The 12,264-nt window shown below is 44.3% G+C and overlaps 1 protein-coding gene across 1 annotated transcript in view; it reads right to left on the reverse strand.

Annotated features, from left to right (window-relative positions):
* The window catches only part of COL6A5 (collagen type VI alpha 5 chain), a 137,028-nt gene that overhangs the window by 48,814 nt on the left and 75,950 nt on the right, over positions 1-12,264 (reverse strand). The window contains exons 22-29 of the mRNA XM_017346727.3: positions 11,908-11,970; positions 10,445-10,507; positions 9,112-9,174; positions 7,174-7,236; positions 4,829-4,879; positions 4,686-4,721; positions 3,233-3,295; positions 2,165-2,227 (exon numbers count right to left, since the gene is read on the reverse strand). Coding sequence (XP_017202216.2) covers positions 2,165-2,227; positions 3,233-3,295; positions 4,686-4,721; positions 4,829-4,879; positions 7,174-7,236; positions 9,112-9,174; positions 10,445-10,507; positions 11,908-11,970 — 465 coding nt within the window. The remainder of the gene's footprint in view (positions 1-2,164; positions 2,228-3,232; positions 3,296-4,685; positions 4,722-4,828; positions 4,880-7,173; positions 7,237-9,111; positions 9,175-10,444; positions 10,508-11,907; positions 11,971-12,264) is intronic.

The following is a 12,264-nucleotide window of genomic DNA, read 5'->3' on the forward strand; positions in this document are numbered from 1 at the left end:
CTGCTCCACTTCCAATCTGGCTCTCTGCAATGGCCTGGGAAAGCAGCAGAATAAGGCCCAAGTCCTTGGGCCCCTGCACCCACATGGGAGACTGGAAGAAGCTCCTGGCTCCTGACTTTGGATCGACTCAGCTCTAGCCATTGTGGCCATCTGGGGAGTGAACCAGAAGCTGGAAGACCTCTCTCTATCTGTCTCTCTCTCTCTCTGTCTCTCTCTGCCTCTCTGTAACTCTGCCTTTCAAATAAATAAATAAATCTTTTTTTTTAAAAAAAGTGCAATAGTTAGATGAAGGCATTTTTGGTAAAAGTGTTAAAATTATAGATTTTCCAAAGGACAGTGCTAAGGAGAGGAGGAGTTTATTGAGAACTCAAAAGTAGGGTTATGTGACAAATCAAGGCATTTAAAATGCAGGAGGTTAATATACAATCTCTACATGTGTAAAAGAACCAAAAACAATTACATAGCAAAGTGGTTATTTTACATAAGAAGAGCACACACACTAAGCTCATAAATTACGCTGAGCAATTTTGGAGGCAAGAAATACAAATAATTGATTGAAATGAATCAGGAAAGACTTCCTGAAACAGTGTGGTATTTCTCTCTCCCCCTTCTCACTCCCTTTGATCAGAATCAGGTTTTTTTCTTGGCAGTGGTTTGTAATACATTGGCACTCACAGATCCCTTTGGTCAACTAATAAAACTAGTACGTCCTAGTCAAAACAAGGCTCTCACCTGCCCACATATGCACATTTCATTAATCCTCCAGGAGTTCAACCAAGGATGTTGGCGTAAGAGCAGCTGTTCTAACTGACAAGGCAGTCACCTGTCCATCTGTCCATCCATCCATCCACCCGATATACAACCAACTGTGCACTGAGTGCTGAAGTGCTGAAGTGGCTGCTTGTGTGCTGTTGTGTTCACCAGCATGGTTGCGCCACCCATGATGCTACCCTCGAGGGCATATTCTCTTTCTGCTCCAAATCAAGAACTCATATACCTCACTATGAGATGCAGTCTTATCCTTTCTTTTACATATGACTGTAGCAAACAGAAAGAATGTGCAGCCATTCAAATAGAGGGGACCAGGTCTGGTGCATGAATGGAGGTCACCCACACAGAGGACCAGAAACCTGGAGAGAATGTCCTGACAAGCTTCAGAAGAACTCTGAGCAGAGGGAGAGAACCGAGGGCCTGAGACAGGAAGTCACATTCCAGTGCGGGCCAACAGGGCCATGCACAAGACCAGAAAGAGGGGAGGACCCAAAAGAGAGTTCTAGAATCTGGAAAGGAGAGGAATCCTGAGTGGGCCAGATTGGCCCAGAGACCAGATGCTTGCCCATAGGACAGAATATTCCCCTGTTTATTAGTGCACAAGAAAGGAAAGATTGTATTGTAGTATCCTTTACAGTTTGCTGGTTCTTGTTCTGTTTGTTAGGGAGTCGGTCATCCACTAAACCATCTATATTTTTTTAGTTTTCTTTACAAAGCCTCAAGTTCAAGAACACTTCCAGGTGGTCAGAATACACTGACAATGCATGATGCTCGGGGCCTCCCCCACAACACACAAGTGCTGGCTGTATTTAATTCCTACCTGACTGCTTGCTAGGGAAGAAAGTCACGTGACTAAATCATTACAAGAATGCAGGAGGCACTAGAATAGAGAGATGAGTATTTTGTCAGTGGGAGATGCGTCTGGCTCTGCCTGGGAATGATTCCAGGGGTGACATATCTCTTGTAAAGGAATCATAGCTGCGGTCACACTTCCCAGTCTCTCCAGCCTACCTTTGGAGGTTTGGACAGCAACGGTGGAGGTCTGGGGAGACTCCATTGATGTCTCCTGCATGAGGGAACTTCGCCAGGACACACACCTCTGTGATGCTCACATAATCCCATCCCCAGTGTAAAAGCTCCAGGCGTGAGTCACAGTAACCACTAACATCCGCACTGCACACTACAGCTTACAAACAATGCTCACCCTGGATAATCTGAGCCTCACCACTCCCTTTAGAAATAAACTGAGCCACCTAATGACTGGCTCATGTGCACTCAGCTAGCGAGAAGCAGAATGTGGACTTGAACCCAGTGACTTTCAATTCTGTGCCCTTCCCGCTGAACATTCCAGAAGCCAACATATACAACACTTGGATCTCTGGGGTATACTTACTCTCAGTCCAGGAGGGCCTGGGGGCCCCTGAGATCCCCTTTCACCTTGCAAACCTACAGTGAGCTACAGACAAGAACACAGATTAGTTGCAGTATCATCTACCCATGGGAACTATTTTAGTTTTGATGAGATGGCATAATTTTTTAAAAATTTTGATTTGAAAAGGCAGCTGCTATTAATTCAAGTCAGGGAAACTGCTTCCTTGTAATGCAAGCCACTCATTCTTAATCGTTGCCAAACTTTCTGTTTCTCTCCCATCCTCTTCATTTAGTGACATACTTTGCGCTGGCACTGGCTGTGCATTTAAATCTAAATGAGTCATAAACTGGGACTGGTGCTAAAGAGAAAGCAAACAGGGCACACAGAGAGCTAATAAAGAATCTCCTGTCTGTAAAGGATCAAGTAGGAAGAATGCCCGCCACGCCCATAAGCAGACCCGGTGGGCTGAACCATGCCCAAACCTCAGGATGATGGAAGCAGATGCTGTGACCTTTTGCGGCCAGATGGAGAGGAGCTGCATCTCTTTCACACTGCCAGTACACTCAGATTTAAAAGGAAAGGATGCTTGTCTCAGCAGTTGGTTCTCAAGGCAGCAGGGTGCTCTACTCTGCACTTCGCTAATGAGGAGTTCTCCATGGCTTTCTTAAGACAAAGACCCCAGTGCGACCTGGTTTGGACAGTGGGGTCCTCAGGAAACTCTCAGGGACACAAGGGGAAGATGTCAGTTTCATTTCTACTCACGGGTGAATATTCTGGGATTTAATCGGAAACACCCGGAGGCACTGATGACTCCAGAAACATCCACATATCAATTTATAAATCTTTAAGATAGTTCAGATTTACAGACTTTGAGAGCTGGAGGTGACCTTAGCTGTCATGAAATACAACTGTCATGTTACAGAAATAGTGGGGGGGGGGGCGGTGAAGAGGTGTGCTGAAGGTCACACAGGCAGCAAGCGCCACTTCAGACACGTGGGGGCTGGGTGGATAATCCACATGAATTTTGCAGCCCAGCTGTGGAGTCTGCCAGAGAAGCAGTTATTATTCCTGGGGTCACAGGCCACTTACTATTAGGCCCCTAGAGCCTTTGGGTCCGGGCCCCCCAGGACTTCCAGGATCGCCAACTTCACCCTGATGGTTCCAATAGAAGAATCAAGATGTTAACATATTTGGTGCAAAAGAAGAAAAAAAAAACCTCTCCCAACAAAAATTGCATTATCTTATCACAATGATGCTCTATATCAGTGCAGGCCAATATATTAATTGTCCCTGCCCTGCTATTTGGAACTAAGCCATTGGTGTGTATGTCAGTAGTCTGCAAAGTATTTTTAATTTTCTAATGATACAAATATTTATGTATAAACATCAATTCAATGGACATCCAGTTACCAAAAGTATACAAAGAAAATGTTTAAAACCAGGGAAAATAGAAGGGGTATTGACTATGTAAAATATTAAATAAAAATTACTTTCTAAATTTGTGCATTACTTCTGAAAAAGTTTAAGGTAAAAAATAAATATACTCTGTCTTTGGTGGGAAATTAATCTTAACAGTAATTTATCAGTATGTTTATTTCACATTTATCACTAACTTGAAAAATGCTATTTCACATTTATCATTAAAATTGAAACTTTCATCTGTGAATTAGAGAAATCACTCCTCTGCAGCAAGAACTCTCACTTGTATGTATTATGTATTTACATGGTCCCTGCTCTCCTCTTTTCTACCTGCAGAGGAAGTCTCATCTGGTGATTCAGCAATTAAAGACACTTTTAAAAAGATTCCCCAAACGGCTGTTTTCTGATGGTTGATTTGATTTCATTAATTAGACATCCTACTTTTTAACCTCAATTTTATATTCTGACTTGAGCATCCGCTGTGTGGAAGACACTGTTCGGAACTCCATTTTCAGAAAAGAAATCCTAGCACAGAGGTCTAGAGTACGAAACAGATAAACATGAGCAGCTCTGCTTGAGACGGAAGGTTTACTGGCGTCTGTAGCACAGAAATGGAGTTCAGCCTGGTAGCACTGAGGAATTCTAGCAGATGTTTGATCATTAAAGTAGCAGTAGTGCTATACTCAGGGAAAAAACTCAAGTGACAGGAGTGATCGGGGTTAAATGAAGCAGAGAGAAGAGGATGCAGGAGACAAGAGGAACGTTGTAATTTTCTGCATGAGGGGAAGTCAAGGTCAAAACAAGGAAGGACCAAACATGACTGAAGTCAAGGCTATCAGGTGAGATCACCAAGGCAGATAAATCAAGAAGACAGAGAGTAAGCCTGACAGGACACCTGGGGTGGGGGTGGGGGGACGTCAGGCTAGGGACAGGATGATCTTGTCCAACGTGAAGATTTATGGGGGAAGGGTGGCCCTTCCTCAGGGAGTCCAAGGGAAACAACAGCCCCGCTCTCCCCACTCCTGCCCGCCCCCCATTTCATCCAGGTCTACTGGCTTATCTCTGGTCTCAAATACAAGGTCAAGGTCATGGCCATTTCAAAACAAAGTCAGAGGCATAATACCTTTCGCCCCATGTCTCCAGGGAATCCTCGTGAGCCCTAGAATTTGCAGCAGAGAACATAAATCAATATACGACTTCCTCAGTGTGTTCATTTCTTCTAATGCTTAGGTTTGACTCAATTTTTAAAAATTGTTCTATATTTACCTTTACTCCTTTTTGTCCCATGTAACCGTAACCAGGAATGCCATCATCCCCCTGTAAGCACACCAGTTTGTCTCAGTTTCTCCAAAGCAAAAAAGAATTACAATCTATGCTATACGGTGTTGGAAGGAAAGGAGTAGGGACTTGCAGGTGGAGAGACCCTAATCAGTAACCTTGAACCCTGGGAACACACGTGTTGCTAGGTTCTCCTCACTTCCTGATACATCCTTGGTACTCTGGCCAGCCTCACTGTGGAATCATTGCAGGAAGCTGAGGGATTGTCATTCAGGATTTGTGGAGCTGGAGAAAAATTAGGAGCTGATCCAAGGAATATGGATGAGAAATTTCTCCAGAGAATTGCATGGCCAATAGACATAAGGAAAAAATGTTCATTCTTATTAGTAACCAAGGAAATATTACTTGAAACAGTCCTGAGAAACCTTTGTCAATAGTAAAGATAAGGAAAATAATGACAATACCCATTGTTGGTGTGGATGCCCTAAAATAAGTGCTCTAAGGCATAACACATGGATCCATATAATGACTGAATTTTCTTGAGTATTTCATAATAGAATTCAAAGCCTTATTAAATATGCACATATTCTTTGACTCCTCTAATGTGACTTCTAGAAATATTTTTGCAGAATATGCAGAAATTACAGTTTTGTCCAAAATTTTAGCTAATTACAAGAATATGCATTCCTGTACTATTTATGATGTTGAAAAGCTGAAAGCAACAATATCAATATATCAATAATATCAATATAATAATATCAAATAAACTAACACATCCAAGTGCAAATTCTGAAACTATTAAAAGTGACATTGAGAGAAAAATGAAAAGACATGGAAAACTGTTCATGATATTTTGTTAAGAGGAAAAAATAGAGTGATTTTATTTTGGTATCTCTAGAAAATAAATGATAAATGTCTCAAAATAGTGGTATTCCAGGTAATTTTTCTTTTCTTCCCCCTTTCCCACCTTTCATGCTTGCTAAATTTTTTTCCCATTAGTATTCATGTTTTGAAGAGAGATCACAAGAAGGTGGGTACTTTTGAGATTATAAAATAGTTAGGTCACTTCTACAAGCCTCTTGATTTAACTTTATGGATAGAAATTGCAATGAAGGACCCTAGAAAGTCTTTACAGAGGCAACAAACTGGGGTGTGGCCACATCGAAAACTTGCTCTGCCCTTGTCCTTTGTCCCTGCATAAGCCCCCGGTCTTGAAGTTGATTTACTATTATTTTCTCCTCCTGCTCCTCCTCCTCCTCCTCCTCTTCTTCTTCTTCTGTTTTGTAATTTTCAAATATACAATATACTGTTCTTAACTCTAGTCACATGGTGCACAATAGACTCCTTCAACTCACTCCTCTTTAACTAAAATTTTATATCCTTTGACCAACACTTCCCCAATGCCCCTCACCCACAGCCTCTGCTAACTGCCCTTGTACTCTCTGTTTTGGAGCTAAACTGTTTATACCTCACTTGTTAATCAGATCATGGAGTACAGTATTTTTCCAAAATTTTAGCTAAATACAAGAATATGCATTCCTGTACTGTTTATGATGTTGTCAGTATTGTCATTTTGAACTTGACTGTTTATACCTCGCGTGTCAATCAGATCATGGGGTACAGTATTTGTCACTCTGTGCCCTGCTTATGTCACTTTCCATAACGCCCTCCAGGTTCATCCACCATAGCACAATGACAGGGCTTCCTTCTTTTCAAAGACTAGAAAGTGTTGGCATTGTGAATATAGACCACATCTTCTTCATCCACTCATCTGTGGACCGACACAGGTTGACTCTGTATCTTGGCCGTTGTGAAAATGCTGATTTATGCTTGGTAAATGTTCTGCAGCATATGTACATAACAGTTGAAATAAACATAAAATAATTGTCCCTACATTGACTGCTCCATAGGCTGTGATCTTGGTACAGTCAGAACCACTTGGAGAGGGTCCAGGCTTGAAGAAGTGATCTCTGTTTCTTGGCCTTAGACCTCTATCTTTTACTGTCATCCTAGAGTTTTGCAAGAGGGGAGAGAAACCAGCAGTGTTGCTTTTCAACCAATATGCATCTACATGGCCATACTAGTTGTAATAGCATGAAAATGCCCCATTGTAATGCACTGATTATCCTCTGCCTCCCCCAACACCGCCTGGCTGTTCTGCCTCACTTTAACAGGCAGAACAGCTACAGAAGGAGAGCTGTGGGGCCACGAGAAATGTCTCAACGCCCTCCTGGAAACAGAAATTCCTTCCACACCCAGATGCTGAGGCCCTTCTCCTGCACTCAAAACGGAGCAGTCAGAGCAGGGGAAGGGAAGGGTTCAAAGCCTCCTACCTGTCTTCCTCGCTGTCCAGCTGGACCCACTGGTCCTGGGTCTCCAGGGATTCCAGGTTCTCCCTAGTGGGTGAGACAAAAAGAATTTGAGGTCTGCAAAAATCAAACTCAGCTCCCAACACAAGACATTCTGTCCTTTGGATAAGGCAATTGGAGGTTCTCCATGGGGTCAGCAAGAGGGTGGGGTGGAGGACATAAAACAATGGTTCCCCCACAGGTGAGCAGATAACATGGAGCACAGGCCAGCACTATGCTCAAGCAAGGCTTTCCCTGCATTGAAAATGAGTGGAGGAGAAAGGAGAGGGGAAATGCACCCTGAAGACGTTGTTGCATTGGTTGATGTATTTGCCCATCCAACAGTTATTCTTGTGCTAGAGAATAAACTATTGATGTGATAGATGCAGTCTTGCCCTTACCAAACACAGCTTGTTGGGAAGAGAAACAACTAGACAGACAATTATGATAAAGCCCAGAGGACTATGAGAGCAAAGGGAAGGAGAGCCTCAATCAGACTTGGTGGGCCTGGGCAGATGCCTACAGGAGAGAGGCAGCAGGGACTGAACCTTGAAAGACGCATGCATGGTGTGAGCTGGAGAAGGAAGCAGAGAGGGGCAAGAGAGACAGCCAGGTAGCGGGGAGGCCCTGGAGAGAGGCTGGGGTAGGCACAGCCAACAGCCTGGCAAGCTCTCCCCAGCTTTATAGTGGTATCACTAACCACAGAATGATAGAGGTTTAAGATGTACAGTGTGATGATTTGATACATGTATATACAAAAATTAGTGAAAATGGAATTAACAGTTTATTTTAGTGCAAACAAATTGAATCCACATGTAGTTTTCTCATAATATGCATTTTCATGAACGTTTTGAAGACCCCTTGTGTACATGGATTTCGAAATTGTTTTGCACCAAAATAACCTGATCTAAAGATATTTCCATAAATTTTTTTGAAGTGGCCTCATATTGTAAAATGATTACCACTATCAAGTTAGTTAACATATCTGTGTTCTCAACTCATTTCTGCTTCTTTTTGGATTTTTTGCTTTACAGTAAGAACAATAAAGATCTACGCTATTAGCAAAATTCCAAGGATACAATACAGAGTACCGTTAACTACAGCCACCGTGCTGTCCATTAGCTCCTCAGAACTCACTGATTTCCTAACTACCTTAGCATTTCAAGATTTCCCAGAGCCTGACGACATAATTTGCTGGGCTCAGTGTGAATGAAAACTCAGGTCCCTTGCTCAAAAATTAGGCTCCCAGGCTGGCAGCAGAGCAACAGCAAAACAAGCAGGAGGCTTCTCAGCTAGACCCCTGGTGCCTGCACTGGTCCACTGGTCCCAGGTCCCGAGGCAGGGAGCCGCTGAGAGGTTTTAAGCCGGGGAACCAGGTTCTGATTAAATCAGCCTTGTGCTTTCTGATAATCTCCATCCAAAGAGGCCTGTCAGTGTTTCAGAACTGCATGCTCAAACAGATCTGAGTTCGGATGCCTCCCACCTGTGCCCAACACAGCCCCCAGGTACACTCCTCTCCTGTATTCGGCAGCTTCCGGGGTGAAGGAGCTTTTCAGAGTTGTTTCATGAAGGGGGAGATCACGTGTCTAATGAGAGCAGGTGGCTTCACAGTGAGACTGGCCATTCAAAGTTCTTTGCTCAATGGAGAGAAAATAACATAATGGGGTACTTGAAAAAGCTCATGGAAATGCAAGTCATGAAAAAAAACGCAAATGGCTTTCAAAAGCATTTTTCACCAAAATATTTCTCTTTCAATTCCTTTTTCCCATGACCTCTTTGAAGGACCCTCATATTAACAGAATGTCATCGACTTGTCCGTGGCGGTTAGATTCAGTCACGTGAGGAATTAACATGAAAATCAGGGAGACTATGGAAGCAATTTTGCTCTCAGTATTTGAAACCCATAAGAAATGCAGTATTTACTTTCTTCCCCAAAAGTCCAGGTCGCCCCGTGCTCCCTTTGGCTCCAGCCAGCCCAGGGGAACCCTGAAAGGAAACGGGAGAGGCAGGAGTCAGCACCACAGCAATTCTTAGACAACCCACTAGAAATGTTTATCTTTTATTCATGTCCGTCATTTCCAACAACAGCTTGATGCCTCCTTAACAAAAGACCCAGTGCCCCCTGGACAGAGTGCCTAGATAGAGCTCACATCTCAGCCTCAGGCCAAGTCACAGGGATGTCCCTAATCCCCCCAGGAACTTAGGGGACGTGACAGCCCTGGCACATGTTGTTTCCAGACATGGAGAATTTACCATCGGGCAATGATTTCGTTAGCTTTTGCCATCATCGCTCTGCATTGAACCGTGAGCACAAATGTGAGAGCATGTGGAGTCTGCTGTGGCTTCCCAGTCTGACAGAGGGCAGAGGTGTTTCACACACATGCAAAGGAGGTGCCTAGCAAATGTAGGCGTCTCTCGCCTTCTGAGTACTTGTCTGAGCAGAAGAATCTAACAGACTCAGAAAATGCTCCATAGCAATCCCTCACCATCCAAACTCTACCACTCAGCAAACAAATAGATTCAGAAATCAAGAGCTAAATTTAAGAGCAAAGGATCTTTGTGTGATGAGCTGCAAATACCTACAGCCAACACAGATCAAAGTACATGGCTACATATATATTTTATTTTATTTTATTACAATTTATTTTATTTCTTTGAAAGGCAGAGCAACAGGTGTGGGTGGGGGAAAGACCACTCTCTGGTTCGCTCCCTAAATGTCTGCAACCAGGGCTGGGCCAGGCCAAAGCCAGGAGACAGGAACACCATTTGGGTCTCCGACGTCAGGGGCAGGGCACCAAGCACCTGGGTCACCATCCAGTACCTTCCCAGGAGCATTAGCAGGGAGCAGGTAGGAAATGGAGCAGCCAGGACTTGAACTAGTTCTCTGATATGGCTTAAACCTCTGTGCCACAATACTGGCCCTCCAGATAATTTTTAAAAACTGGAAAAATCAGAGTGATGCAGCAGGTTTGTGAAGAAATGTTGTGACTCAGCAGTATCGGTCCTGTACCAAACGCTTCCTGTGGGTTGATGGAGCGGGTCTGTGTTTTCAGAGAAAAGGCTCAGGGAGGGAAAAGTAGGAATACTTCAGTTACATGTGAGAAATCTGAGCTGCCCTAAAAATCTGCTTCCGAATAACTCAGAAAGGAGATGTCCCAGATGTAGACGACATGAACTAAACTATTGTAGGGATGCTTTGCGTACGAGGAAATGGAAGATGCGGAGCCACTGACCCGAACGCCCCTGAGTCGCTCACCTGTGGTCCTTTGTGCCCCTGGCTTCCTTTTTCTCCTTCCGCTCCAGGATTTCCACTGACCCCCTTTGGTGGAAACAAGAGACAGAAGGCAGTGGCATTCAAGACAATGGACTTCCTTGGTCTGTGATTCCGAAGCACTCCCATAAGAAAAGCAACCATCCAACCCCTCCAGCCACCCCGAACTCTGCTGCGTATGAGCGCAGATTAGGGCAGTCACTGGGGATTCAGCCAGCCTCAGGCCTTACTAAGGAATTCTCTGGGTGCATGTAAGACCCACATCCCTCTCCTTCTGGGAGAAATAAAAATAGACCAGAAGGGAAAGGAAAGCCCACAGAGAAAGGAAGTCAGCACACGAGAGCCAAGAATTCCTCTGGCTGCCCGGGCCAAGGTGGTTAGCAATGTGTAAAATGGACAGCAAAAGGTTTCAAGTCAGCCCAGAATGACATGTTAGCCTGAGGCCCCTACTGGAGGAATCAAAGGAGATTTTTTTCTGCCCTATCTGCCATCAAATGTATGGTTCTCTCATCTAGAAGAAATAACTTTTTAGTATTGTCCAGTATTGTCACTTAATGATGAAAGCACCAGCTACAAAAGGGCCCCAGGCTACCCAGGCACCACTGGGTGAGGCTTGTGTCACTGGGTCAGGATCTAAGGGACCCTGGAGTATTCGGGTAACTGGAACTTCTACCTTCCCCCTAAAACTATGGGAGTGGAGCCAGCTGGTCCTATGGCTACTCTGTCTGGAGAATTCTGCCAGCCCATAGTTCAGGTAAGGGAAGTCAGAACCACCACGGAGATCCCAAATTCTAGTCTAGGATTCATAATCTGGAACTTTCTAGAAGGGAAAGGAACTCTTAGGAATGTCTTAGAATAGGCCCATCTACACAGACCTTCCAGACAAGTCCAGGCTTATAGTGAGCTCCACGAAGTAGCAAAACACTAAATACTCATTTATTACAAAGCCATGTGAGAACGACCAGGTCTTCCTTCTGGTGTGAAAGAGAGTAGGACAGAGATGTCCCAGCTCCTACTCATGAAGGAACCAGGAAAGATGCCAATGGCTCATGTCAGACCCGATCAGTGGCATTCAGAACTCACCTCACCCTCTGTGGAGTTAGCTTGAGGCAAGTCAGATTACAGTTTCTAACTCCTAACGCTCCCTTCTGGGAGTTTGCATGCAGGACCTCAGCTATGTAAAACCAATCTGTTGATCCATATAGGAATTACTAATCACCTAGGAAGCCATTAATCATTATTACCAGAACGCAGACACAATGCCAGATGAGCACAAGACCACGTCTTTCCTCCCCAAAGGCTATTCCTGAGCTGCAAACATCAGAGCAGATTATGGGAGGGGACCAGATTAGAAATGTCTCACCTACTTGTCTATAGAACTATCTACCTTCTTCCCATCAGTACAACTCCATGGTGTTTTCCAATGTTTGTGAAACATTCCAACTCACCTGTGGGCCTTGTAGTCCTTCTGCTCCCTGGATACCTCCTGGTCCAGGAACTCCTGGTTCCCCCTGACAGGCAAGAGTTTTAGGTTTAAGATTTTCTCCAACGGCTTCCTCTGGAGCCTCCCTTTGCAGCACTTACATAGAACTTCCATAGGTACTAATGCGCCTGAGTCATGCCTCACCTCTCCTTGGGCTGGGATTTTACTCTTCCCGACTGAACACAAGCCTGATCCTTATTCTAATCAAGAACGTCCCTCTCTGTGGTGAACCCCCAATGCACGTGAAAAGTAGCCCAGTGCAGAACATTTGAAATATCACAGGAGTCGGAGCAGGTGGCTGTGCTGTAGCTCAGGCCTGTCC

Source organism: Oryctolagus cuniculus, chromosome 4 (assembly GCF_964237555.1).
Source record: "Oryctolagus cuniculus chromosome 4, mOryCun1.1, whole genome shotgun sequence".
Lineage (NCBI taxonomy): Eukaryota > Metazoa > Chordata > Mammalia > Lagomorpha > Leporidae > Oryctolagus > Oryctolagus cuniculus.